Below are 27,075 nucleotides of genomic sequence, written 5' to 3' on the forward strand. Positions count from 1 at the left end.
GCTCCCCGCAGCCATCTTGGTTTCTGGGAAGTATATTCTGGTAAACATTAGTATGTTATTTAGCATGCCAAATACTACCAGAATCCATTGAAAACCCTTTTGTATCCATTTGGGGGTTAAACCATATAGCCTATTGACTCGCCTATAGTGGCATAATCAATTACATTATCGTTGAAAGGCCAGCGGCGGGAAGGATTATTAGTTAAATCCCATCATGGTGTTCAGGGAGGAAGAGAAGTTCACACAGGAAGATAGGTTGTTGAATATGGGCTGCGTAATAGCATTTACTTCAGGTTGCACTGTGACTGTTTATGTCACATCATCTTGGGTACTGTTTGGTTATTTATGGGTGTGCGAGATTTGTACTCATAATGAGAAATATATTGGGTCAGATTGAGTGATCAATGTGTACCACTCTCCTGTAGCTGTAGGTCCTGGGACCACATTCCAATGCACTCCAGTTGCATTGACAGACCGGTGGTTTCGGGGGTTTTACTGCCTCTTCCTGTTGTAAGGCAGGCCATTATTGACTCCTTCTCACAGGGGAAGTCAACTCAGCTAGAACATACAAATATTGAAGTAACCAATCTTTAATTCCTCTTCAATTGTTTAAATGTGTTCTAATAACCTATTATATATTGGGTTGGTAAAAAGGCTAAATGATAAATACCTGTAATAGTCTAAACAGTTTAATCTAGGCAGAAGTAGTTGGGCATTACAGGGACTGTAATAGGAGCCGGCTGCTGTGGCCAGAGAGAGGCAGGATGGTCAGTGGCATCTGATTGGCCGGAAGTGTTTAGCATGTAGGTGTGATCAGTCAGAAGGCTGCATTGACTATTCTGTATGGCACAAAGTGTAATTAGATTCACCAATACCACCGAACGTGATACATGTAGCAGACAGAGACCAGCGGTATGTATTATATGCGATATATTATGTGCTATATAGATATAATTGTGCGTTATTCATAATTGATGTAATATGATGTTTAGATTGTAACCAAGTGTTATTTGTGTTTCTTTTCTCCATTGATTAGATTTAAAACCACATGATCACACATAGTGTCACTCAGTGACACATCACTGAACTAAGTCTGAGAGTCATCAATGACAAGCTAAGCTTACCATGATCTGGGACAGTCTTAGAGTGTAAAATGATAGTAAACCCTACCGGCAGAGTTAGGATAGAACCAGACCAATAGGACCTGTGATCCAGAGTCCGGGATACTGAGTTCATCTTGTGTTGGGGGGAAGTGTGAACAGAACGTGTGAATGTATGATTGTAAGTGTTTATGATTAACATGAATTAATAAAAACCCTATAAAATGCACGTTTGAGTTCATCAAATATAAGCTATTATTGGAGCATTTAGTTCACCTGTGCGTGTTAGTCACTTTACTCTGCCTACTGCATGGGCTGGTCGGAGCCCCGGCACAACATCGCCAAATAACCGAACAGTTTTAAATCGTTGCTGGGCGGTTTGGAGCGTAATATAGCCTATAATCTAGACATATTACAGTTTTAAATCGTTGCGCTACTACAGCGCACAGTTTTAAATCGGTGTGCTACTAAAGCACACAGTTTTAAATCGTGGCCGGGCGGTTTGACTCGTAATATAGCCTATAATCTAGACATATTACTAGTTTAAATCGCTGCGTGCAGCGACAAGATCTGTACCGTGCGCATCAGCGCACAGTTTTAAATCGTGGTACGTCACTGACGTGACTTGACTTAAAACAAGTTTGTACCGTGCGCATCAGCGCACAGTTTTAAATCGTGGCCGGGCGGTTTGACTCGTAATATAGCCTATAATCTAGACATATTACTAGTTTCAAATCGCTGCGAGCAGCGACTTAAAGTAATTCGCCGCCGTGCGAAAGTTAATTCGCCGCCGCGCGAACTGTTAAAACCATAGAGCCACTAAAGTGCCTAGTTTGAACAGAAAGAAAGTGCCGTACGCTGGGATCAGCGTGCAGCTCAACACGCGCCCAGGCAATTCAAGATATAATATAGTCTGAACCGAAACCGTTTGACATATTACAGTTTAAATTGCTACCGCGTTGTAAAGGGCTTTAAATAGCAGTCACTAAAGGGATCTGCAATTTAAAGTTGTTTTAATTCAGAATATAGTTCAACTGCGACGGTTTGAACTTATTCGGTTGCCGTGCTGTTTAAACTAAACAGCGTAGATCGGTGTATAGTCACTAAAGTGACCACAATTTATAACAAAGATAAATTACCGTGTGTTGGGACCAGCACACAGAGTTGAATCGTGCCACACTAATAACCACAAGATTAAATCAGACAGAATTGTGGCCGAAAGACGGCACCCCGTTTGATTGTGGTTGTCTGGTGTGACTTAGAGGGTGTTTACACTGAGACGATCCGCAGTCAAACCGCATAACTTTTGTATCGTTTTGCCCTTTCATCTACACACTGCCGACCAAAACGGTGAATGAATCCGTTCATTTTTTAAACCGGGTCCCAGAGTGGATAAATATGAAACCGCAACTTTTGCGCCACTGTGTGGACGTCCGAATCCGCATATTTCCTGAACCGATGACGCAAGAGCCCACATGTGTTTTAAGACGCATGCGCCACCCCCGAACAATAATAAACAAAGATGGCAGCACCCAGCGTTGTATACATTGCATTTGTCCTGCAGAAAATAGTTAATAGTTAGGGCTTTTACAGCTAATGTACTGCTCCTACACACCACCACCGTCGGCAACAAGTGGACATGGAGAATAGCATTCTCCTGTCTGTTTTTGTTTACATCGGAGTGTCTGCAGTGTTGCCAGATTGTGTGAGAGAAATAAGCAACCAGGTCTATGAAAACAACCCCAAAAGGACCAGGTTATTTGAGAATAGCAGATCTACAAGTTTGCGTCGTGATGTGACACGTTGTGAGCTTGTAGATCTGATATATAAAAATCATGGAAAACAAAGTGACAAATGTGTAATATTTTTGAAACAGAACAACAAACATTCTGATTGACCAGATGACAATAAATATGTTTTTTCTCTTACTGTAGATTAAGTGTTATATTTTTTAATTAGAATACTTTATTTTATACTTTTTTTTAATATAGTCCAATCATGTATTTAGGAACATCTATACAATCAACCCTAACCTAAATGTTTTATTGTAGTCTATCTTGTAGCCTCTACACGTAGCCCATTGGGCTACTTGCCTCAACCAGGCACTTTCCCTTTTCTGTATTTTTGTATGTTTCATTATTTAGTTTGTATAATGTGCTAAATCAAATACAATAAAATAAAATCATATCATAGGAAACAAGACCAAATAATAAACTATACACTTAACAAGCCAAAAAAGAAGCCCAAAGTCGCTTATAATAAACAGACATGGCAACACTGGCATCATGTCTTCTTCTCTCTTTTTGAGGCTTTGTGCCAGCTAGTGCTACAGCACCACCTACAGACTGGCCATATATACTACAGGTGCATTCAGTTGCCGTTGCCGTTTTGGTTGTTTTAGTGTAGACACAGATTAATTGATTCGATTAAGTGTATACGGTCAACTTTTTGACACCGACTCTGTGATATCTTTTAAAACGTCTCAGTCTAAATGGGGTCTTATTCAACTGAAATTTAAGCCGTGCGTTGATGGCAGCGCATGTGAATGCGATGCCGCAGCGTTAGTATCCACAGGATTAAATCAAACTATAAATGCTGCCGTGACGGCATGCCGTTTGATTTGTGCTACTAATAAATGCGACACCGTTAAACCGTTTTGTGTGGTTATGGGGCCATCTGAAACGGACAGTTAAACCGTGAGCCACAGAAGTGACTGCGGGTTTAACAAAAGTCATTGATCGATAGGGCAGAGTTCTAATCGACGGTCAGTTTAGGAAACTGATTATTAAGACTATTTGTAACCAAACATAAAGTTTAATTGAGACCGGTTGAGACACCGGTCGTTTAAACCAAGAGAGGTGCTTTTTATACTAACCACAATAAAAGTGTTTTCCTGCTGGGTGCTGGGCACCAAGAAGAACAGCAGCTTAGAGCATGTGAGGGGGGGGGGGAGAGTCCTCATCCCACTGTCATGCAAATGTCCCAATGTGTCACTGGAGTGACAGGGGGACTGGTAATTACTGCGGCGGTATAATCTACCAAAGTAGTAATTAATAGCGGTGTAATCCACCGAGCATTCCGTGTGATCCACGATGCTAATGAATGATAAATGTTTTAAACTCAGCGTTAAAGGGGATGTAATTGTAATCCAATTACTCAATAATGTTTAACGCTGAAAGCGTGCTTTGAAGTGCGCATAAAGGAAGGGCGTGTCTATAATAACTGTTGCGAGAACGCATCTAGCAAAACCTGTGATCCAGGTTTACATGAGGCTATAGAGTTTGACCGCCCACGGCCAATATAAATCTATATACTTATATTATATATAATCTATATAATATAAAAAGGTTTATTTGGTGAAGGTATTGACAGGGGGTATGGGCTTCTCTGAGTACTGCATGCTTATTGCTCTGTGACTGAGGTCAAGGGGCAATAAAATACCGCATTGTGAAATCGCGCCCGGTAAAAATAGGCACAGTGACTGTGTCAGAGTCCGCTAATTAAAGCTGGGCAAAAAACTAACCATTTACTTGAGTGAATGAATGATTTGTGAAGTCGACTAAACCACTAACCCGGTCCAATTAGTTCCTGTACTGTTTGTTAAGGGGAGGGACAGAGGGGGTGGAAAATGGCTTCCTTGAAGGAGCTGCAGGATGGCAGCTCTGTAACCAAAGCTATTTTCTATAATCTAGCATTTAGTTTGGAATTGTCAATTAAAGTGGGCGCAGTCTGCGACATACCTGAAGAGCTTATTAAGCTAAAATTTGCTATGAGAGATGTGGTGGACATGTCCACATGTTATAGCAGAGCTTTGGGGAAAATGGGCTGGTTAGTGCTTGCTGACAATGAGAGACATGAGTTAGGAACTTGTGTGGAGAAATACTCCCAGTTTAGTTTCGAAGCAATCATGCAGGCTATCCGTCAAATGAAAGGCAGGGTAGCCAGAGGTGTCATATACACAGCAGGGTGCCACCAGATAGGCCTCTGTGAGTTTCCCGCAGAAAGCAGGAACAAAGGAGCCCCAGAGGAGGGGGGCATACTCCAGCCCCCAGAAGCAGCACCAGGCGTCACGAGGTGTGACATCACAGACCCCTTCGCCAGCGCAGAGACGGGCGGAGCGGACACGGTGCCAGCGGGGACCGCCCCTGGGGGGCGAAGAGACAGGGCTACCAGCCATCCAGACTGGGAGCAGATGGAGCCTGGTGCCTGCAGTATCCATGCAGGGAAGCCAGAGCCCTCTACCGTGGGCAACGAACCCACGACAGGACAAGCCCTCAGTCAGTACCCTAGCAGACCAGTGGCTACGGGCAGAGCTGAGGGAACTAAGGAGGACCACGCGACGTTTCCGCAGCCTTCGACAGAGGAGGAATGGCCGAACATCGAAGTTGGACAAGCAGAACCGACAGCAGCAGCAGAGCTGTCAACAGGAGCAACAGGTGAGCAACCTTCCAGAGGAACTGGAGGCTGCCTACGCCTCACCGTTCATCATCAGAGCCATGCCCGCAAACGTCGTGGGCAAGGCCGACGAGTCATCGATCCTCATCACCACAGAAACGCCGAGCGTGATTGGTGGCATTGCCATCATAAGTCTATGCGTTCAAGAGGCGGTGGGGGAGGAGCATGACACACACACCAAGCACCCTGGGGTGACTTTCGTGAGGGGTCCCGTGAGGGGTCCAGGCGAGCCAGAGACCGGTCCGGTCTTGAAATTTGGGTGTGGTTATGAAACGACACATCTGCCGACGCATCTGTTGGGCAGAAATTGCTTTGATAAGAACAAGGCCACAATAACGCCTTTTTTGATTGATCCTGAAAAAGGAACGAGACCATGGAAGAACGCTTTCATGCCAGCAAGATCAGAACTGGGTCAGAAAGAGTAGCATGTGAAATGCTTCTCTACCCATTTTGTTCCTACAGCAGGGAACATTTGGGGCTTCAGTGACAACAAGATGTCACAAACAGCACACACACACACACACACGCACGCGCACGCACACACACACTCACACACGAGATGTGTGTCTGATCTGTGCATATAAATGTGATGTATGTGGGTTCATTATATCTGTACTATACAACAAATAGCAGGTAAATGGATTTAATCTGTGCCAATTAAGTCCTTATGGACAAAGGTAAAAAAGAATGCTGGTAAAATTATTAAGTTTCCTTCGATTGGGAGGGGGGAACACGGTCTCTCAAAGTGCAAGTGGGTTTTGTGCGTGAGCGCGTATGCGCGCACGCACGCACAAACTAACACACACACACAAGCACAAAGACTGCATGTGTGAAAGACACAGAATGTGGTTAAACATTGCAAGGATTTGCAATTTTCAATTGGGTTGCTTTTGGTAAAGTCAAAGTAAAAAATCCAAAAAGTCAAATGACACCAAGTTGTTGAGATGCAAAATCGATTATTTTGTAAAATCACAATTTGAGGTTCCTAACACGGTGACAAAATACTAAGACAAGTTTGTGATCATGATTGGTTAGGAAACAACCAGGGGTAATAAACTGCATTGTTTAAACTTGTGTTTACCAACTGGGCCCCATTCTGCAACCAAAGAGTCGTTTCAGGTGGGGGAGCACAGGAAGAATGTTTCTTAAGATAAGGAACCAGTCTTGTGTGGAAAATAAACTGTCTTCTTCCTCAAAACAAGGGGGTTGTTTAGATAAGTCTGAAGCTTTGTCCGGGCAAACAGCCATACAATTAAACGGACAGAGGTGACCAAAAGTTCATGTCAGTTAGGTGACCCCTAACTGACATGACAGGAACAGCATCCTACAAAAGTGGAGATGCACTGCATCACATTAATATAAGTATTACATAAGTTTGATTAGCTGTAACTGAATTTAATACTTAAGGGTGCGTTGGGATAATTACAAGAAAATGTCCACGATATCGACGCATGTAAACCTTTTATTATTTTCATGTTTTACTGATTTATGCAGTTAATGTGTTTTATTTGAATGTGTTTTTCAAAGTTGTATAATGTTATAACTTCAGTATGTGGATCCAGTATTATTTAACAGGTTCCGAAATTACTAAAAACTGGCATACGCCCAAATATCAAAAAATAATATTTCCGAAAAAAATATTAATATCAAAAATAATCTTTCAGTTTATGAAAAATTAATATCCATATCAATTTTCATAACTGACGTGAGGAGTGTTTGGTTATTTATGGGTGTGCGAGATTTGTACTCATAATGAGAAATATATTGGGTCAGATTGAGTGATCAATGTGTACCACTCTCCTGTAGCTGTAGGTCCTGGGACCACATTCCAATGCACTCCAGTTGCATTGACAGACCGGTGGTTTCGGGGGTTTTACTGCCTCTTCCTGTTGTAAGGCAGGCCATTATTGACTCCTTCTCACAGGGGAAGTCAACTCAGCTAGAACATACAAATATTGAAGTAACCAATCTTTAATTCCTCTTCAATTGTTTAAATGTGTTCTAATAACCTATTATATATTGGGTTGGTAAAAAGGCTAAATGATAAATACCTGTAATAGTCTAAACAGTTTAATCTAGGCAGAAGTAGTTGGGCATTACAGGGACTGTAATAGGAGCCGGCTGCTGTGGCCAGAGAGAGGCAGGATGGTCAGTGGCATCTGATTGGCCGGAAGTGTTTAGCATGTAGGTGTGATCAGTCAGAAGGCTGCATTGACTATTCTGTATGGCACAAAGTGTAATTAGATTCACCAATACCACCGAACGTGATACATGTAGCAGACAGAGACCAGCGGTATGTATTATATGCGATATATTATGTGCTATATAGATATAATTGTGCGTTATTCATAATTGATGTAATATGATGTTTAGATTGTAACCAAGTGTTATTTGTGTTTCTTTTCTCCATTGATTAGATTTAAAACCACATGATCACACATAGTGTCACTCAGTGACACATCACTGAACTAAGTCTGAGAGTCATCAATGACAAGCTAAGCTTACCATGATCTGGGACAGTCTTAGAGTGTAAAATGATAGTAAACCCTACCGGCAGAGTTAGGATAAAACCAGACCAATAGGACCTGTGATCCAGAGTCCGGGATACTGAGTTCATCTTGTGTTGGGGGGAAGTGTGAACAGAACGTGTGAATGTATGATTGTAAGTGTTTATGATTAACATGAATTAATAAAAACCCTATAAAATGCACGTTTGAGTTCATCAAATATAAGCTATTATTGGAGCATTTAGTTCACCTGTGCGTGTTAGTCACTTTACTCTGCCTACTGCATGGGCTGGTCGGAGCCCCGGCACAACATCGCCAAATAACCGAACAGGTACATCACCATTGCTACTCAATAGGTCAGTGTGAGTGACCACATGATCTTCATATTTGGGCAAATGGTCGACCGAAGATTCCATAAATGGTCATGGTTGACTCCATAAGCTCCATATATGGAGCCAGTTATTTTCCAGTGACCCTTACGTTTGCGGTGTCAAAGAAAGAAAGAGGAGGATAATAGGTAAATAAGCTACGTTGAATTAACACCTGTACAAAGAACATGTCTCTCCTGAGGCTCTGTGCTGCTACAAGCAAACATTGTGTAACCAAGGGATTCGTAGTGGGACCAGCTGCTTTCAGAGGATGCTCACGGTCAGCCTGTGGACCGGTTAAGGACAAGGAACCACTGCAGAAAGAGAAAGCCCCGCAGGGCCGGTTTGACATGCCCGAAGGGAAGGGCAAGAAGGGTGTTCTCGGAATATGTCCTGACGTCAACCCTGACTCCAAGGAGAAGGGGGGCCCCAGATGGCCGGAGCCCACCCGCTATGGGGACTGGGAGAGGAAGGGCCGCTGCATTGACTTTTAGTTTATTTTCTTATTTTTTCACAACCCAGCAGCAGGAGCTGGAAAATGCCCAGGCTGCTGGGAAAATGCTAATTAAATTAAATTACAACAAAGTTGTACCAACATGCTTTACAATAAATAATTAAAAACTACACTTAATTTAGCAACATACAACATACACAGTGTCGATTTCAGCATAAAAAACAACTCATGCTGTGATTGGACATGCCAGAGTATAAAAATTACTCTTGAGGTGTGATGTAAACACCTGAAGGGTGGGTGCTTGTCTTATGTTCAGAGGCAGCTCATTCCAAAGCTTGTAGTTTGTTGTGGTTGAGAGAGAACTCTGGTGACTCTTGAATGTAGAGGGACCTCACCCCGGCCCATTTTGACAGGCTGGAATGGCTTAGGTTTTATGACAGAGTACAGCATCTTGCAATGGGTCTGGTCCACAAGATCCGCTACAACACCACCAAGATACCCATGTACCTGTCTAAATACTTCCTTAATGTCAACAAAGTCCACACCCACAACACCAGAGGGAGTTCAACAAACCATGTGCAACCCAGATTCGGCACAAACAAGGGACTAAATTAATTTCGCTCCTATGCCACCAAAATGTGGAACGCCCTACCAACAGTCATTAAGACATGCAAATCCATTGACTCCTTCAAAACCGCCCTCAAAGGGCACCTACGGATGGCTGCAATTCGAAACTGGCCCCCGTAATTTCTGAAAATCACTGTATATGCTTTTTCCCCCTTTTTACCTCCTCTGATTTCCTGTTTTTGGCTATATAGAAGTTTGTACGTCTCTAAATGTTATGATGAATTGAAAATGGTGGACCCTCTTGTAAACAAGTGCAATACTTGATGGTGTCGTCCACTCACAGTTGACAGTTTTTGTAAAGAGTTGTACTTGAAATGTACTGTAATTCTGCAAACTGTTAATAAATGTTTCAATCAATCAAAAGCATCAAGTTAACCTGGTGAAACGTGAATGTGGAGAGAGCTTAAATTTCATCTGCATGCCATTTTATAAGAGAAAATACTGAAGAGAAACTGATTGATTGTTGTAGTTGAGTTAAGTGTAACAAAGTACGTGGAAAGAGACGTGGATGTCAGTGGAGAAACAGTGAACCAGCCATCAGCTCCAATCCGTGTTGGCTACGTTTAGACTAGCCTTTTGTCTGTAGATGATTTTCCATAGAAGTCTGTGGTACCATTGTTGGCGCACAAGCTTGGAGCTCATATAATTTCACACTTAATCCACAAGATAGTAAATTCAGTTCCTTAGTTTACAGTCTCTGTAGTGTCTGTAAACCTTTACTTGTACACATTGTGGAAAAAGCTAAAACACTGTTTAGTTGTACGTTTTTATAGAGCGTTACAGTCCTGCCCCCTACCAGGGCCCAGGAAATGATTCCCCGTTCATTTTCCTCATAGACATTTCAAAAAATATTTATTTAAAGACCTTTTAAGCGTCGTACAAAGCCAACTCGAGTTGTGAGAAATCATGACAACAAACACAATTTTTCGGGCCGAACAAATAATTAGAAAGAAGAAGAAAACGGCAGGTTACAACACTTTTCTTCTTGTTTTTCTTCTTTGTAATTATTTGTTTGGTCCAAAATATTGTGTTTTCTTGTCATGATTTGTCACGACTCGAGTTGGCTTTATACAACGCTTAAAAGGTCTTTAAATAAATACATTTTGAAATGTCTATGGGAAAAATGCACTGGGAATTATTTCCTGGGCCTGGCGTCGTCATGAAAGGGGGCGGGACTACGACGCTCTATAGCAATAGCTTGTACTATCTAGTACTTTTTTGTGGTAAAATATGTATGACCTCACCCATTCTCAACCTATGTTCATATAATTGTTGAGGACCTACTATTGTCCACATCCACTACTGACCAATGTCAAGAAATTAAAAATATATATAATTCTGATGAGAATAATCCCAGGAAATGTTTAATACTTTGAAATGCGAATCTTATCTGAGTGGTCATGTGAATTTAGAGCTATTAATATAATAGCATCACTTACAGCCTTTAACAAGCAAGCAATTAACAGACGGACGAGATTCATTGTTTGTTAATCCACCTTTTTTATTACAAATCAGAAATTTGAATTCCATAATTTAATTTATATTCACAATGTGTAGCCTATTCACATATTTACAAACCAAGTTCGCTCATTACAACAATGATCAATCTCGGTCACTGCTTTGCTGACTGGCAAAACAATTAACACAAACACCAACAAAATAATTGTCTGGTGTATATACATCCCATAAGATTGGAATTAAAACAATCAAGTGCTTACACATGAAAACAAGTGCCTGCAGCACAAGCATGCCTAATACAGTTCTTCACCAGATCTAGAAAAGACACGAGAGGTCCAAGCTCATCTACACTTTGCATAAACTCTGCAAGAAGCAACAGTCACATTTTGGTCCATTTGACACACATTCCTGCTGTGTCCAAAAATGTCTGCACCAGGCATACTGCAGATTGTTCCCTTTTTTTAAGGAGTTTTAAGAAGTTTGCCTCGAACATGAATTCCTTCCACCGGAAGCCTGTGAGGAGAATGGCTGAACCAATACACCACAATCCTCAATTTACCCCTTTCAGTCACATGCTGTGTGACATGCCACTTTGGATCTGTTTATAGTCCCGATAACTGACCAAAGACATTGCCATCATGCTCAGCTGATACACTTTGTGGTCAGGCACTGAACCTAGATTTTTTGGCAGGCCAGTAAGATTGCAGGGCTGGCATGCAAAGCCTTCTTCAGGTTGAACAGGCCCAGGCACTGGGAGCGAAAGCGTGTATCAAAGAAGGCATACAGGAAGGGGTTGAGGCAGCTGTTGACGTAGGCCAGACAGGTGGCGTAGGGGTGAGCCAGGAGGAGGAAACGTAGGAAGGCACATGAGTCTGGAGCCAGGTTCAGGTAGGAGAGAGCGTCAGCACTCTTCAGCACATGGAAGGGAGTCCAACAGGCAGCAAACACCATCACCAGTGTGGTGATGGTCCTCAACAGTCTCCGCTTGCGCTGCTCTTCCTTGCGCAGGCCGTCGAAATGGCGGGAGACGGTGCATCCGATGAACCAGTAGCACACCATCATGGCCAAGAAAGGTAGAAGAAACCCCAAGACTGAGGAGCAGAGGCTGAGGCTGGCCACCAGCAGGCTCTCTTTGTTCTTATCTGTCACCACCAGGCTGAAGTCCATGACACAGGAAGTCCGGTTGCTTGTCTCCTCATGTTTGGTGGTGCGGAAGATTAGAGTGGGGGCAGCCAGTAGAGCAGACAGGAGCCACATCACTGTCAGGGACGCCCTCATGTGACCCCGGGTACGAAGCTGTGAGCTGGACATAGAGGACACAATGGTTGTTATACTGTAGTTACCTAAAAAAATAGCTAAATGAAAATAACTGAATTTGAACTAATCCACATTTTATAAAACTGAAATAATATTAAAAAGATACCTGAAACTGTATTGTTTGTCTACAAAACTTTCAAAAAAATAACTAATCATAGAGAAAATTTGCTTAGTTTTAATCTTTCTGCTTTATTTAATTCATAAAATAACTAGACAACCCACGGTTAAAACTAATCAAAACTATATTGAAACTAATCAAATCTATATTGAAATTGACAATAAACAGGTCAAAAACAAATCGAAATGATAGTCAAAACTCTAATCACCTTGAGGAGGAGCGTACGATGGCCAGGTAGCGGTCGTAGCTCATACAGGTAAGGCAGTAAACGCTGGCGTACATGTTCAGATGGACCATGTAGCTGCTGATCTTGCACAGGGCCACTCCAAAGGGCCAGTGGTAGCCCATGGCCGTGTACACTGCCCACAGAGGCAGAGTGAGCACAAAGGTCAGATCGGCTACAGCCAGGTTGCCGATGTAGACGTCGGCAGTGCGCCGCTTGCCCTGTGCTCTCCACACGGTGAAGATGACCAGTCCGTTTCCAGACAGGCCCAGGATGAAGATGAGCATGTAGAGCAACGGGATGACAGAGTATGAAGGTCCCCACTCTGAGTAGTCACACAGCATGCTGGACGTCTGGTTGTCCTCGTAGTCATAGTACTCATAAGCACTTTCATTCTGCATCTCCATCTCCATTTTGTTCCTCTCTGATGATCCCGTTCTCGTATTTGAAATGTGTATTTAGTCTGTGCAGGTTCAAATTAACGAAACTTCAAAACAACGTCCACAGTGTGAAGCTACTGTACTTCTGATGGACGTGATCCCAGGACAAGTTGTCAGCACTCTGAAGTGTGTTTCACATCTGAGTGGTCTGACCCTTATATACCCTTGATGAACTGCATCCCCTCCTAGCCCCACCTCCTAGGACATGCCCAAGCAGCCCCCAGCTCCCTCCTAGGACATGCCCTAGTCCCATCCTCGGACATGCCCAAGCCCCCTCCCTCCTAGGACATGCCCTAGTCCCATCCTCGGACATGCCCAATCCCCCTCCCTCCTAGGACCCATTGTTCCTCAATTGGGGGTAACCCCAGGGGTACACGGGGTACTTGAGAATAATAACAATAATGACAAAACATTTTAACAAACGTTTTAACAAACTTGACCAGCACAACTGTTATTGAAAAAAAATGCCTTTATTTATAGATGTACAGTAGGATGACAGGGAACGGGGAGAGAGATGGGGAGAAGACATGCAGCAAATGTCGTCGGGATTACCAGCCTAGCTGCCTGGACTGCTCGGCTTAAAGAATCTTAACCCGCACACTGATCTGCTCCCATAAAGAAAGAAGAAAAAGTATTATTTTTCTGATGTCACTTTCTAACCCAGCACCTTAAAGGACAACTTTTAGAGTAAATAATAAAAAAATAAATCGCTATAAAATGTTGTAAAAAAATGGGAAAAATGCACTGGGAATTATTTCCTGGGCCTGGCGTCGTCATGAAAGGGGGCGGGACTACGACGCTCTATAGCAATAGCTTGTACTATCTAGTACTTTTTTGTGGTAAAATATGTATGACCTCACCCATTCTCAACCTATGTTCATATAATTGTTGAGGACCTACTATTGTCCACATCCACTACTGACCAATGTCAAGAAATTAAAAATATATATAATTCTGATGAGAATAATCCCAGGAAATGTTTAATACTTTGAAATGCGAATCTTATCTGAGTGGTCATGTGAATTTAGAGCTATTAATATAATAGCATCACTTACAGCCTTTAACAAGCAAGCAATTAACAGACGGACGAGATTCATTGTTTGTTAATCCACCTTTTTTATTACAAATCATAAATTTGAATTCCATAATTTAATTTATATTCACAATGTGTAGCCTATTCACATATTTACAAACCAAGTTCGCTCATTACAACAATGATCAATCTCGGTCACTGCTTTGCTGACTGGCAAAACAATTAACACAAACACCAACAAAATAATTGTCTGGTGTATATACATCCCATAAGATTGGAATTAAAACAATCAAGTGCTTACACATGAAAACAAGTGCCTGCAGCACAAGCATGCCTAATACAGTTCTTCACCAGATCTAGAAAAGACACGAGAGGTCCAAGCTCATCTACACTTTGCATAAACTCTGCAAGAAGCAACAGTCACATTTTGGTCCATTTGACACACATTCCTGCTGTGTCCAAAAATGTCTGCACCAGGCATACTGCAGATTGTTCCCTTTTTTTAAGGAGTTTTAAGAAGTTTGCCTCGAACATGAATTCCTTCCACCGGAAGCCTGTGAGGAGAATGGCTGAACCAATACACCACAATCCTCAATTTACCCCTTTCAGTCACATGCTGTGTGACATGCCACTTTGGATCTGTTTATAGTCCCGATAACTGACCAAAGACATTGCCATCATGCTCAGCTGATACACTTTGTGGTCAGGCACTGAACCTAGATTTTTTGGCAGGCCAGTAAGATTGCAGGGCTGGCATGCAAAGCCTTCTTCAGGTTGAACAGGCCCAGGCACTGGGAGCGAAAGCGTGTATCAAAGAAGGCATACAGGAAGGGGTTGAGGCAGCTGTTGACGTAGGCCAGACAGGTGGCGTAGGGGTGAGCCAGGAGGAGGAAACGTAGGAAGGCACATGAGTCTGGAGCCAGGTTCAGGTAGGAGAGAGCGTCAGCACTCTTCAGCACATGGAAGGGAGTCCAACAGGCAGCAAACACCATCACCAGTGTGGTGATGGTCCTCAACAGTCTCCGCTTGCGCTGCTCTTCCTTGCGCAGGCCGTCGAAATGGCGGGAGACGGTGCATCCGATGAACCAGTAGCACACCATCATGGCCAAGAAAGGTAGAAGAAACCCCAAGACTGAGGAGCAGAGGCTGAGGCTGGCCACCAGCAGGCTCTCTTTGTTCTTATCTGTCACCACCAGGCTGAAGTCCATGACACAGGAAGTCCGGTTGCTTGTCTCCTCATGTTTGGTGGTGCGGAAGATTAGAGTGGGGGCAGCCAGTAGAGCAGACAGGAGCCACATCACTGTCAGGGACGCCCTCATGTGACCCCGGGTACGAAGCTGTGAGCTGGACATAGAGGACACAATGGTTGTTATACTGTAGTTACCTAAAAAAATAGCTAAATGAAAATAACTGAATTTGAACTAATCCACATTTTATAAAACTGAAATAATATTAAAAAGATACCTGAAACTGTATTGTTTGTCTACAAAACTTTCAAAAAAATAACTAATCATAGAGAAAATTTGCTTAGTTTTAATCTTTCTGCTTTATTTAATTCATAAAATAACTAGACAACCCACGGTTAAAACTAATCAAAACTATATTGAAACTAATCAAATCTATATTGAAATTGACAATAAACAGGTCAAAAACAAATCGAAATGATAGTCAAAACTCTAATCACCTTGAGGAGGAGCGTACGATGGCCAGGTAGCGGTCGTAGCTCATACAGGTAAGGCAGTAAACGCTGGCGTACATGTTCAGATGGACCATGTAGCTGCTGATCTTGCACAGGGCCACTCCAAAGGGCCAGTGGTAGCCCATGGCCGTGTACACTGCCCACAGAGGCAGAGTGAGCACAAAGGTCAGATCGGCTACAGCCAGGTTGCCGATGTAGACGTCGGCAGTGCGCCGCTTGCCCTGTGCTCTCCACACGGTGAAGATGACCAGTCCGTTTCCAGACAGGCCCAGGATGAAGATGAGCATGTAGAGCAACGGGATGACAGAGTATGAAGGTCCCCACTCTGAGTAGTCACACAGCATGCTGGACGTCTGGTTGTCCTCGTAGTCATAGTACTCATAAGCACTTTCATTCTGCATCTCCATCTCCATTTTGTTCCTCTCTGATGATCCCGTTCTCGTATTTGAAATGTGTATTTAGTCTGTGCAGGTTCAAATTAACGAAACTTCAAAACAACGTCCACAGTGTGAAGCTACTGTACTTCTGATGGACGTGATCCCAGGACAAGTTGTCAGCACTCTGAAGTGTGTTTCACATCTGAGTGGTCTGACCCTTATATACCCTTGATGAACTGCATCCCCTCCTAGCCCCACCTCCTAGGACATGCCCAAGCAGCCCCCAGCTCCCTCCTAGGACATGCCCTAGTCCCATCCTCGGACATGCCCAAGCCCCCTCCCTCCTAGGACATGCCCTAGTCCCATCCTCGGACATGCCCAATCCCCCTCCCTCCTAGGACCCATTGTTCCTCAATTGGGGGTAACCCCAGGGGTACACGGGGTACTTGAGAATAATAACAATAATGACAAAACATTTTAACAAACGTTTTAACAAACTTGACCAGCACAACTGTTATTGAAAAAAAATGCCTTTATTTATAGATGTACAGTAGGATGACAGGGAACGGGGAGAGAGATGGGGAGAAGACATGCAGCAAATGTCGTCGGGATTACCAGCCTAGCTGCCTGGACTGCTCGGCTTAAAGAATCTTAACCCGCACACTGATCTGCTCCCATAAAGAAAGAAGAAAAAGTATTATTTTTCTGTTGTCACTTTCTAACCCAGCACCTTAAAGGACAACTTTTAGAGTAAATAATAAAAAAATAAATCGCTATAAAATGTTGTAAAAAAATGGGAAAAATGCACTGGGAATTATTTCCTGGGCCTGGCGTCGTCATGAAAGGGGGCGGGACTACGACGCTCTATAGCAATAGCTTGTACTATCTAGTACTTTTTTGTGGTAAAATATGTATGACCTCACCCATTCTCAACCTATGTTCATATAATTGTTGAGGACCTATTATTGTCCACATCCACTACTGACCAATGTCAAGAAAGGAAAAATATATATAATTCTGATGAGAATAATCCCAGGAAATGTTTAATACTTTGAAATGCGAATCATGTGAATTTAGAGCTATTAATATAATAGCATCACTTACAGCCTTTAACAAGCAAGCAATTAACAGACGGATGAGATTCATTGTTTGTTAATCCACCTTTTTTATTACAAATCATAAATTTGAATTCCATAATTTAATGTATATTCACAATGTGTAGCCTATTCACATATTTACAAACCAAGTTCGCTCATTACAACAATGATCAATCTCTGTCACTGCTTTGCTGACTGGCAAAACAATTAACACAAACACCAACAAAATAATTGTCTGGTGTATATACATCCCATAAGATTGGAATTAAAACAATCAAGTGCTTACACATGAAAACAAGTGCATGCAGCACAATCATGCCTAATACAGTTCTTCACCAGATCTAGAAAAGACACGAGAGGTCCAAGCTCATCTACACTTTGCATAAACTCTGCAAGAAGCAACAGTAACATTTTGGTCCATTTGACACACATTCCTGCTGTGTCCAAAACTGTCTGCACCATAGGCATACTGCAGATTGTTCCCTTGTTTTAAGGAGTTTTAAGAAGTTTGCCTCGAACATGAATTCCTTCCACCGGAAGCCTGTGAGGAGAATGGCTGAACCAATACACCACAATCCTCAATTTACCCCTTTCAGTCACATGCTGTGTGACATGCCACTTTGGATCCGTTTATAGTCCCGATAACTGACCAAAGACATTGCCATCATGCTCAGCTGATACACTTTGTGGCCAGGCACTGAACCTAGATCTTTTGGCAGGACAGTAAGATTGCAGGGCTGGCATGCAAAGCCTTCTTCAGGTTGAACAGGCCCAGGCACTGGGAGCGAAAGCGTGTATCAAAGAAGGCATACAGGAAGGGGTTGAGGCAGCTGTTGACGTAGGCCAGACAGGTGGCGTAGGGGTGAGCCAGGAGGAGGAAACGTAGGAAGGCACATGAGTCTGTAGCCAGGTTCAGGTAGGAGAGAGCGTCAGCACTCTTCAGCACATGGAAGGGAGTCCAACAGGCAGCAAACACCATCACCAGTGTGGTGATGGTCCTCAACAGTCTCCGCTTGCGCTGCTCTTCCTTGCGCAGGCCGTCAAAGTGGCGGGAGACGGTGCATCCGATGAACCTGTAGCACACCATCATGGCCAAGAAAGGTAGAAGAAACCCCAAGACTGAGGAGCAGAGGCTGAGGCCGGCCACCAGCAGGCTCTCTTTGTTCTTATCTGTCACCACCAGGCTGAAGTCCATGACACAGGAAGTACGATTGCTTGTCTCCTCATGTTTGGTGGTGCGGAAGATTAGAGTGGGGGCAGCCAGTAGAGCAGACAGGAGCCACATCACTGTCAGGGACGCCCTCATGTGACCCCGGGTACGAAGCTGTGAGCTGGACATAGAGGACACAATGGTTGTTATACTGTAGTTACCTAAACAAAATAGCTAAATGAAAATAACTGAAATCTTTCTGCTTTATTTCATTCATAAAATAACTAGAAAACCCACGGTTAAAACTAATCAAAACTATATTGAAACTAATCAAATCTATATTGAAATTGAAAATAAACAGGTCAAAACCAAATGAAAATGATAGTCAAAACTCTAATCACCTTGAGGAGGAGCGTACGATGGCCAGGTAGCGGTCGTAGCTCATACAGGTAAGGCAGTAAACGCTGGCGTACATGTTCAGATGGACCATGTAGCTGCTGATCTTGCACAGGGCCACTCCAAAGGGCCAGTGGTAGCCCATGGCCGTGTACACTGCCCACAGAGGCAGAGTGAGCACAAAGGTCAGGTCGGCTACAGCCAGGTTGCCGATGTAGACGTCGGCAGTGCGCCGCTTGCCCTGTGCTCTCCACACGGTGATGATGACCAGTCCGTTTCCGGACAGGCCCAGGATGAAGATGAGCATGTAGAGCAACGGGATGACAGAGTATGAAGGTCCCCACTCTGAGTAGTCACACAGCATGCTGGACGTCTGGTTGTCCTCGTAGTCATAGTACTCATAAGCACTTTCATTCTGCATCTCCATCTCCATTTTGTTCCTCTCTGATGATCCCGTTCTCGTATTTGAAATGTGTATTTAGTCTGTGCAGGTTCAAATTAACGAAACTTCAAAACAACGTCCACAGTGTGAAGCTACTGTACTTCTGATGGACGTGATCCCAGGACAAGTTGTCAGCACTCTGAAGTGTGTTTCACATCTGAGTGGTCTGACCCTTATATACCCCTGATGAACTGCATCCCCTCCTAGCCCCACCTCCTAGGACATGCCCAAGCAGCCCCCAGCTCCCTCCTAGGACATGCCCTAGTCCCATCCTCGGACATGCCCAAGCCCCCTCCCTCCTAGGACATGCCCTAGTCCCATCCTCGGACATGCCCAATCCCCCTCCCTCCTAGGACCCATTGTTCCTCAATTGGGGGTAACCCCAGGGGTACACGGGGTACTTGAGAATAATAACAATAATGACAAAACATTTTAACAAACGTTTTAACAAACTTGACCAGCACAACTGTTATTGAAAAAAAATGCCTTTATTTATAGATGTACAGTAGGATGACAGGGAACGGGGAGAGAGATGGGGAGAAGACATGCAGCAAATGTCGTCGGGATTACCAGCCTAGCTGCCCGGACTGCTCGGCTTAAAGAATCTTAACCCGCACACTGATCTGCTCCCATAAAGAAAGAAGAAAAAGTATTATTTTTCTGATGTCACTTTCTAACCCAGCACCTTAAAGGACAACTTTTAGAGTAAATAATAAAAAAATAAATCGCTATAAAATGTTGTAAAAAAATGGGAAAAATGCACTGGGAATTATTTCCTGGGCCTGGCGTCGTCATGAAAGGGGGCGGGACTACGACGCTCTATAGCAATAGCTTGTACTATCTAGTACTTTTTTGTGGTAAAATATGTATGACCTCACCCATTCTCAACCTATGTTCATATAATTGTTGAGGACCTACTATTGTCCACATCCACTACTGACCAATGTCAAGAAAGGAAAAATATATATAATTCTGATGAGAATAATCCCAGGAAATGTTTAATACTTTGAAATGCGAATCATGTGAATTTAGAGCTATTAATATAATAGCATCACTTACAGCCTTTAACAAGCAAGCAATTAACAGACGGACGAGATTCATTGTTTGTTAATCCACCTTTTTTATTACAAATCATAAATTTGAATTCCATAATTTAATGTATATTCACAATGTGTAGCCTATTCACATATTTACAAACCAAGTTCGCTCATTACAACAATGATCAATCTCTGTCACTGCTTTGCTGACTGGCAAAACAATTAACACAAACACCAACAAAATAATTGTCTGGTGTATATACATCCCATAAGATTGGAATTAAAACAATCAAGTGCTTACACATGAAAACAAGTGCATGCAGCACAAGCATGCCTAATACAGTTCTTCACCAGATCTAGAAAAGACACGAGAGGTCCAAGCTCATCTACACTTTGCATAAACTCTGCAAGAAGCAACAGTAACATTTTGGTCCATTTGACACACATTCCTGCTGTGTCCAAAACTGTCTGCACCATAGGCATACTGCAGATTGTTCCCTTGTTTTAAGGAGTTTTAAGAAGTTTGCCTCGAACATGAATTCCTTCCACCGGAAGCCTGTGAGGAGAATGGCTGAACCAATACACCACAATCCTCAATTTACCCCTTTCAGTCACATGCTGTGTGACATGCCACTTTGGATCCGTTTATAGTCCCGATAACTGACCAAAGACATTGCCATCATGCTCAGCTGATACACTTTGTGGCCAGGCACTGAACCTAGATCTTTTGGCAGGACAGTAAGATTGCAGGGCTGGCATGCAAAGCGTTCTTCAGGTTGAACAGGCCCAGGCACTGGGAGCGAAAGCGTGTATCAAAGAAGGCATACAGGAAGGGGTTGAGGCAGCTGTTGACGTAGGCCAGACAGGTGGCGTAGGGGTGAGCCAGGAGGAGGAAACGTAGGAAGGCACATGAGTCTGTAGCCAGGTTCAGGTAGGAGAGAGCGTCAGCACTCTTCAGCACATGGAAGGGAGTCCAACAGGCAGCAAACACCATCACCAGTGTGGTGATGGTCCTCAACAGTCTCCGCTTGCGCTGCTCTTCCTTGCGCAGGCCGTCAAAGTGGCGGGAGACGGTGCATCCGATGAACCTGTAGCACACCATCATGGCCAAGAAAGGTAGAAGAAACCCCAAGACTGAGGAGCAGAGGCTGAGGCCGGCCACCAGCAGGCTCTCTTTGTTCTTATCTGTCACCACCAGGCTGAAGTCCATGACACAGGAAGTACGGTTGCTTGTCTCCTCATGTTTGGTGGTGCGGAAGATTAGAGTGGGGGCAGCCAGTAGAGCAGACAGGAGCCACATCACTGTCAGGGACGCCCTCATGTGACGCCGGGTACGAAGCTGTGAGCTGGACATAGAGGACACAATGGTTGTTATACTGTAGTTACCTAAACAAAATAGCTAAATGAAAATAACTGAAATCTTTCTGCTTTATTTCATTCATAAAATAACTAGAAAACCCACGGTTAAAACTGTAACGTTTTGATACGCTTGTAATCTTACTTTAGATTAGAACACAGGACGCTCTGACCAACGCTTGCGGGTTACATAACAACTGACTGTTTTATTGACGTGTGCCAATCAACCACAACTCACACATACCGGCGTGCGCAACACATGCGCACTACAGACTTGGCATAATGGAATGTAGTCCTATTAGCTTGACACATGTAGTTCACTTTACATGACACCTCCCCTCTTAAGTAAAGAAACCCCAAAGTCTTTTACAAAGGCAATATCACCAATCAAAAACCTCAGCTTATCTTTTTCTTTCAATCACAAAACCATATGCATCAAAAGTTAGATTAACGAATCAAACGTAAATGCAAATAACATCAAGCATGCAAATTAGCTGTAAACATTTCAAAGATTAACTGACCTTAAGGGGCGTGGGTGGACTACCACAACCCCGAGAGGAGGCAGGGATTATTCTGCCCTAATGCCATCCATCTCTGCTTACAGTAACAAACAACCTAACTAACATAGCGACTGTTAGGCTTCACCACTCTTCCGCTCCTGGTGACAACAGGACCTCCGAGACCTGCTGCTGGGTGGCTGCTGACAGGTTGTGTAGTGTACAGTACCGGGGGTACTGGATCAGGATACTCTGGTGCATAATGTTCTGGTTCAGGCGGGACCGCTGGTGGCTCCGCTGGTGGCTCCGCTGGTGGTTCCACTGGAGTCTCTCTGTTGACCAGCTGGATGTTCCTCCGGTTCCTCCTGGGTGTGCCACCTCGGCCTGTCTGCAGTGTGAACGACCGTGGTGTAGGCTCCTCACGCTGCACCACCGCTGTTGTCGCCCACGTCTTCTCTCCGTCGACCTTAAGACGTACTCGATCACCACAGGCGAGAGGCGGGAGAGGCCTTGCTGAGTGCCTGCGGTTGTAGAACTTCTCGTAGGACTGCTTAGCTTGCTTGTCATTTTTCCTGACCTTTTCCAAATCAGGCCAAGCAGGTTTCAGATTCTCCATGAGGGTCGGCAGGGTTGTTCGCAGGTTCCGGCCCATCATGAGTTTAGCAGGGCTCTCTCTTGTTGGCTCTGTTGGTGTTGACCGATAGCACAGGAGTGCCAGGTGAGGGTCATCCTGCTTGAGAATGGCTTTGGCTGACTGAACCGCGCGTTCAGCCATGCCGTTTGACTGAGGACAATAGGGACTGGATGTGACATGTTGGAAATCGAACTCTGCAGCAAACTTCTTGAAGGGCTCTGCAGAGAATTGAGGCCCGTTGTCGGTTCGGACCTCCGAAGCGATCCCCCAGCGGCTGAAGGTGCTCTTCATCTTCCCAATGACTGTTTCACAGTTTGTCTTTGGCAGATTGAGGATTTCCAGCCATCTGGAGAAATAGTCAATTATGACAAGGTAGTGTCGGCCTTTGTACTCACAGAGGTCAGCTGCAATCTTCTGCCAAGGCAGCTCTGGCAGTGCTGTAGTGATTAAAGGCTCCTTGCGCTGACTGGGTCGGTTGAGGTTGCAGTGCCGACATGACTGTATGAGTTCTTTCACATCATCCCCAATACCTGGCCACCAGATGGAATCATTGTAGCGCTGTCTACATTTCGTCAGCCCCTGGTGACCCTGGTGGACCTTCCGGACCATGTCATTGCGCATGCTGAATGGGACAACAATCTGGTTGCCATGTCTCAGGACTCCATTCAGCTCACTTAGAGTTCCACGCTCGTGGAAGTACGGCTTCGCCAATATGGCCACACTTTTGATGTGACCTGGCCAGCCTGTCTTTATGTAGCTCAGGACACACTGGAGCTCACTGTCCTTCTCTGTTTGCTCCATGATCTGCTCCAAGACCGGCCTCCTTACTCCTACGCTCTCCTCAATGGCATTAACGTATGCCTGGACCTCCTTTTCCAGGCTGCCCGGATCTGTGCTTCGTAGCGGGCGCCTCGACAGTGCATCAGCAGCGACGAGGTTCTTCCCCGGGACATACACAGCTACAGGATTGAACTTCATCAGTCTGATGAGGAGACGCTGGCAGCGGAGGGGTGTCGTATCCAGATCTTTTGAATTGATCAGTGTGACCAGTGGCTTATGGTCTGTGTGTAGCTCGTATGACTCTAGGCCACACAGATACTGGTAGAAACGTTCTGACGCCCAAACGCCCGCCAGACATTCCTTCTCGATCTGGGCGTATCTTCGTTCAGCATCAGATAGAGTACGGGAACAGAATGCCACGGGCTTCAGTGTCCCATCATGGTCCTGCATCAGTAAGCCTCCCAGGCCATAGCTGCTTGCATCGGCGCTGACGACGGTGGGTCTCCGAGGGTCAAAGTAGACTAAAGCTGGTGCTGAGGAGATCAGTGATTTCACCTCAGTGAATGCTCTTTCTTGTTCCGGACCCCAGACCCATTCTCTGTCAAACTTTAGCAGTTCGTTCAACGGCTGGAGACAGGTGGACAAGTTTGACAGATAGCGACCTATGTAGGTCACCATTCCGAGGAACCGCCTCAGTTCCGGAACGTTCGTTGGGGCGCTCATGTCTGTGATAGCGGCAACTCTCGCTGGGTTTGGCTTAATGCCATCCTTGCTCACCACCTGCCCCAAAAAGTCCAACTTCGTTTGAGACATCTTACACTTTTCTTTGTTGAGCTTGAGGCCAGAGTTTCTGATGGACTCCATAACCTTGCTGAGTCTCATGTCATGTAGCTTTTGGTTTTCTCCGAAAATCAAAATGTCGTCCATGTAGACTATCACGCCTTCATGTCCTTCCAGCAGCTCCGACATTTTCCTCTGAAATATTTCGGGTGCTGACGTGATGCCGAAAGGCAGCCTTTTAAAGCAGTATCTACCCCATGGGGTGATAAACGTAGTCAGCCGGGCACAGTCCTCCTCCAAAAGGATCTGCCAGAATCCGCTGGCCGCGTCCAGGCTTGTGAAGACTGCACTTCCTGCTAGCTTGGGGAGAAGGTCGTCAATAGTAGGCAGTATGAACTTTTCTCGTTCAACACATTCGTTCAGCCTCTTTAAGTCAACACATATTCTGATTTTGTTGTTCTTCTTTATCACTGGGACCATAGGTGCACACCATTGCGTTGGCTGTGTGACTTTCTCTATAATGCCCAGTGACTCCATCCGTTTCAATTCTGCCTCCACCTTGGGCAACAGTGGAATAGGGACTCGTCGTGGTGTGGCTACACTGTAGGGCTTGGCCCCCTCTTTAAGCACAATCCTCACAGGATCTCCCTTTAATGTGCCCAACTCACCGAACACACTCACTTCATTCAGCCGTTTGATCAGGCCTAACTTGGTGGCCACTGCTCGACCAAGCAGGTTTTCTCCACATGACTTGACTACAACCACTCTGAAGTGACAGTCACGCAGCTTGTCTTGCAGCTGAGCCTTGATCTTGGCTAAAAACTGCCCTCTAGTGGTCACTGTGCCGCCTGGGCTTCCAAGTGGTGTTTTGACAGGTTTAAGCTGGGGCCTTTTGGCTAGGCCATTGTATGTAGCTTCTGTTATCACTGACGTGTCAGCCCCTGAGTCAATCTTAAATATCACAGGAGTATTAGCAATGTTCAGTGTAGTGTGCCACGGTGGCTCATCTTCAGTAATGACCTCGTTCACATTTGTGTTCATTTCAGTTAGTGACCCTAGGAAAACAGACTCCTCTTCATCCCTGTCACTTTGCCGGTCATTTACTGTCACCTCCCGCACACTCTTAGTGTAACATGCTACTGCAAAGTGTCCCATTTTCTTACAGTTGTTGCACCTTTTTCCTTTGGCTGGACACTGATCTGGATCACTGTGTTCTCTGTGACATTTTCCACAGTTTCCTCTGCCCCTTTCGTTTTTCTGTCTGTGTGGAGTGTGTGCATTAGCTCCACTTGCTTTATAGTCTCTCCTTCCCTTCTGTCTGAAGGTTTTGACTTCATCCACATTGTCTGATGAGCCTTGGTTCTGTCCTTTAATTAGCTCGCTATGCCTCGCCATGTCAATTGCACTACGCAGCGTCAGATCATCCTTCATTTGTAGCTTTTGAGACAGTCCTTTATCACGGATTCCCAGGACTAACCTGTCCCTCAAATTGTCATCTTTCTGGGCTCCAAACTCGCAGTTTTCTGCTAACTCATAGAGCTGCCGTACAAACGCTTCCACATTTTCGCCAGCATGCTGCGCTCTTGAGTGAAACCTAGCCCTCTCAAATATGACGTTACGTTTGGGGACAAAATGTGCGTCAAATTTTGCAAGCACTGGGTCATATTTGTCTCTATCTAGTGCATCCGTGAATGTGAACGATTTAAATATGTGCTCAGCCTCTGCTCCCATGGAGTATATTAAGGCGCTGACCTGTATTACATCAGCCTCCGCCGTCAGTTTTGTTGCAATCCTGTACCGGGAAAATCTTTCCTTCCAATCTGGCCAGGTTGCCGGCTTCGTGAAATCCAACTGATCCGGGGAGGGAAACTTCGCCATAGCGATGCACACACACGTTCAAAAGTCTCAAAGTTACTCTTCTTTTCCTTCTTCAACTGTTAAGTTAACTTCTGACACCATGTAACGTTTTGATACGCTTGTAATCTTACTTTAGATTAGAACACAGGACGCTCTGACCAACGCTTGCGGGTTACATAACAACTGACTGTTTTATTGACGTGTGCCAATCAACCACAACTCACACATACCGGCGTGCGCAACACATGCGCACTACAGACTTGGCATAATGGAATGTAGTCCTATTAGCTTGACACATGTAGTTCACTTTACATGACAAAAACTAATCAAAACTATATTGAAACTAATCAAATCTATATTGAAATTGAAAATAAACAGGTCAAAACCAAATCAAAATGATAGTCAAAACTCTAATCACCTTGAGGAGGAGCGTACGATGGCCAGGTAGCGGTCGTAGCTCATACAGGTAAGGCAGTAAACGCTGGCGTACATGTTCAGATGGACCATGTAGCTGCTGATCTTGCACAGGGCCACTCCAAAGGGCCAGTGGTAGCCCATGGCCGTGTACACTGCCCACAGAGGCAGAGTGAGCACAAAGGTCAGGTCGGCTACAGCCAGGTTGCCGATGTAGACGTCGGCAGTGCGCCGCTTGCCCTGTGCTCTCCACACGGTGAAGATGACCAGTCCGTTTCCAGACAGGCCCAGGATGAAGATGAGCATGTAGAGCAACGGGATGACAGAGTATGAAGGTCCCCACTCTGAGTAGTCACACAGCATGCTGGACGTCTGGTTGTCCTCGTAGTCATAGTACTCATAAGCACTTTCATTCTGCATCTCCATCTCCATTTTGTTCCTCTCTGATGATCCCGTTCT

At 44.5% G+C, this 27,075-nt stretch overlaps 4 protein-coding genes across 4 annotated transcripts; all 4 read right to left on the reverse strand.

Moving 5' to 3' along the window:
* Window positions 1-11,644: 11,644 nt before the first annotated feature.
* LOC306939335 (apelin receptor B-like) lies at window positions 11,645-13,040 on the reverse strand (the record flags this gene model as incomplete). Its single annotated transcript, XM_079523922.1, has 2 exons — window positions 11,645-12,272; window positions 12,613-13,040. The coding sequence occupies 2 exons, from the start codon at window positions 13,038-13,040 to the stop codon at window positions 11,645-11,647; spliced, it is 1,056 nt and encodes a 351-aa protein (XP_079380048.1).
* A 1,776-nt stretch (window positions 13,041-14,816) lies between these two features.
* Window positions 14,817-16,212, reverse strand: LOC306939336 (apelin receptor B-like; the record flags this gene model as incomplete). Its single annotated transcript, XM_079523923.1, has 2 exons — window positions 14,817-15,444; window positions 15,785-16,212. The coding sequence occupies 2 exons, from the start codon at window positions 16,210-16,212 to the stop codon at window positions 14,817-14,819; spliced, it is 1,056 nt and encodes a 351-aa protein (XP_079380049.1).
* A 1,764-nt stretch (window positions 16,213-17,976) lies between these two features.
* Window positions 17,977-19,183, reverse strand: LOC306939545 (apelin receptor B-like; the record flags this gene model as incomplete). Its single annotated transcript, XM_079524136.1, has 2 exons — window positions 17,977-18,604; window positions 18,825-19,183. The coding sequence occupies 2 exons, from the start codon at window positions 19,181-19,183 to the stop codon at window positions 17,977-17,979; spliced, it is 987 nt and encodes a 328-aa protein (XP_079380262.1).
* A 1,833-nt stretch (window positions 19,184-21,016) lies between these two features.
* On the reverse strand, window positions 21,017-26,979 carry LOC306939140 (apelin receptor B-like; the record flags this gene model as incomplete). Its single annotated transcript, XM_079523653.1, has 2 exons — window positions 21,017-21,644; window positions 26,621-26,979. The coding sequence occupies 2 exons, from the start codon at window positions 26,977-26,979 to the stop codon at window positions 21,017-21,019; spliced, it is 987 nt and encodes a 328-aa protein (XP_079379779.1).
* Window positions 26,980-27,075: the final 96 nt, after the last annotated feature.

The sequence above is a fragment of the Electrona antarctica genome, assembly GCF_951216825.1.
Source record: "Electrona antarctica genome assembly, chromosome: 16".
NCBI lineage: Eukaryota > Metazoa > Chordata > Actinopteri > Myctophiformes > Myctophidae > Electrona > Electrona antarctica.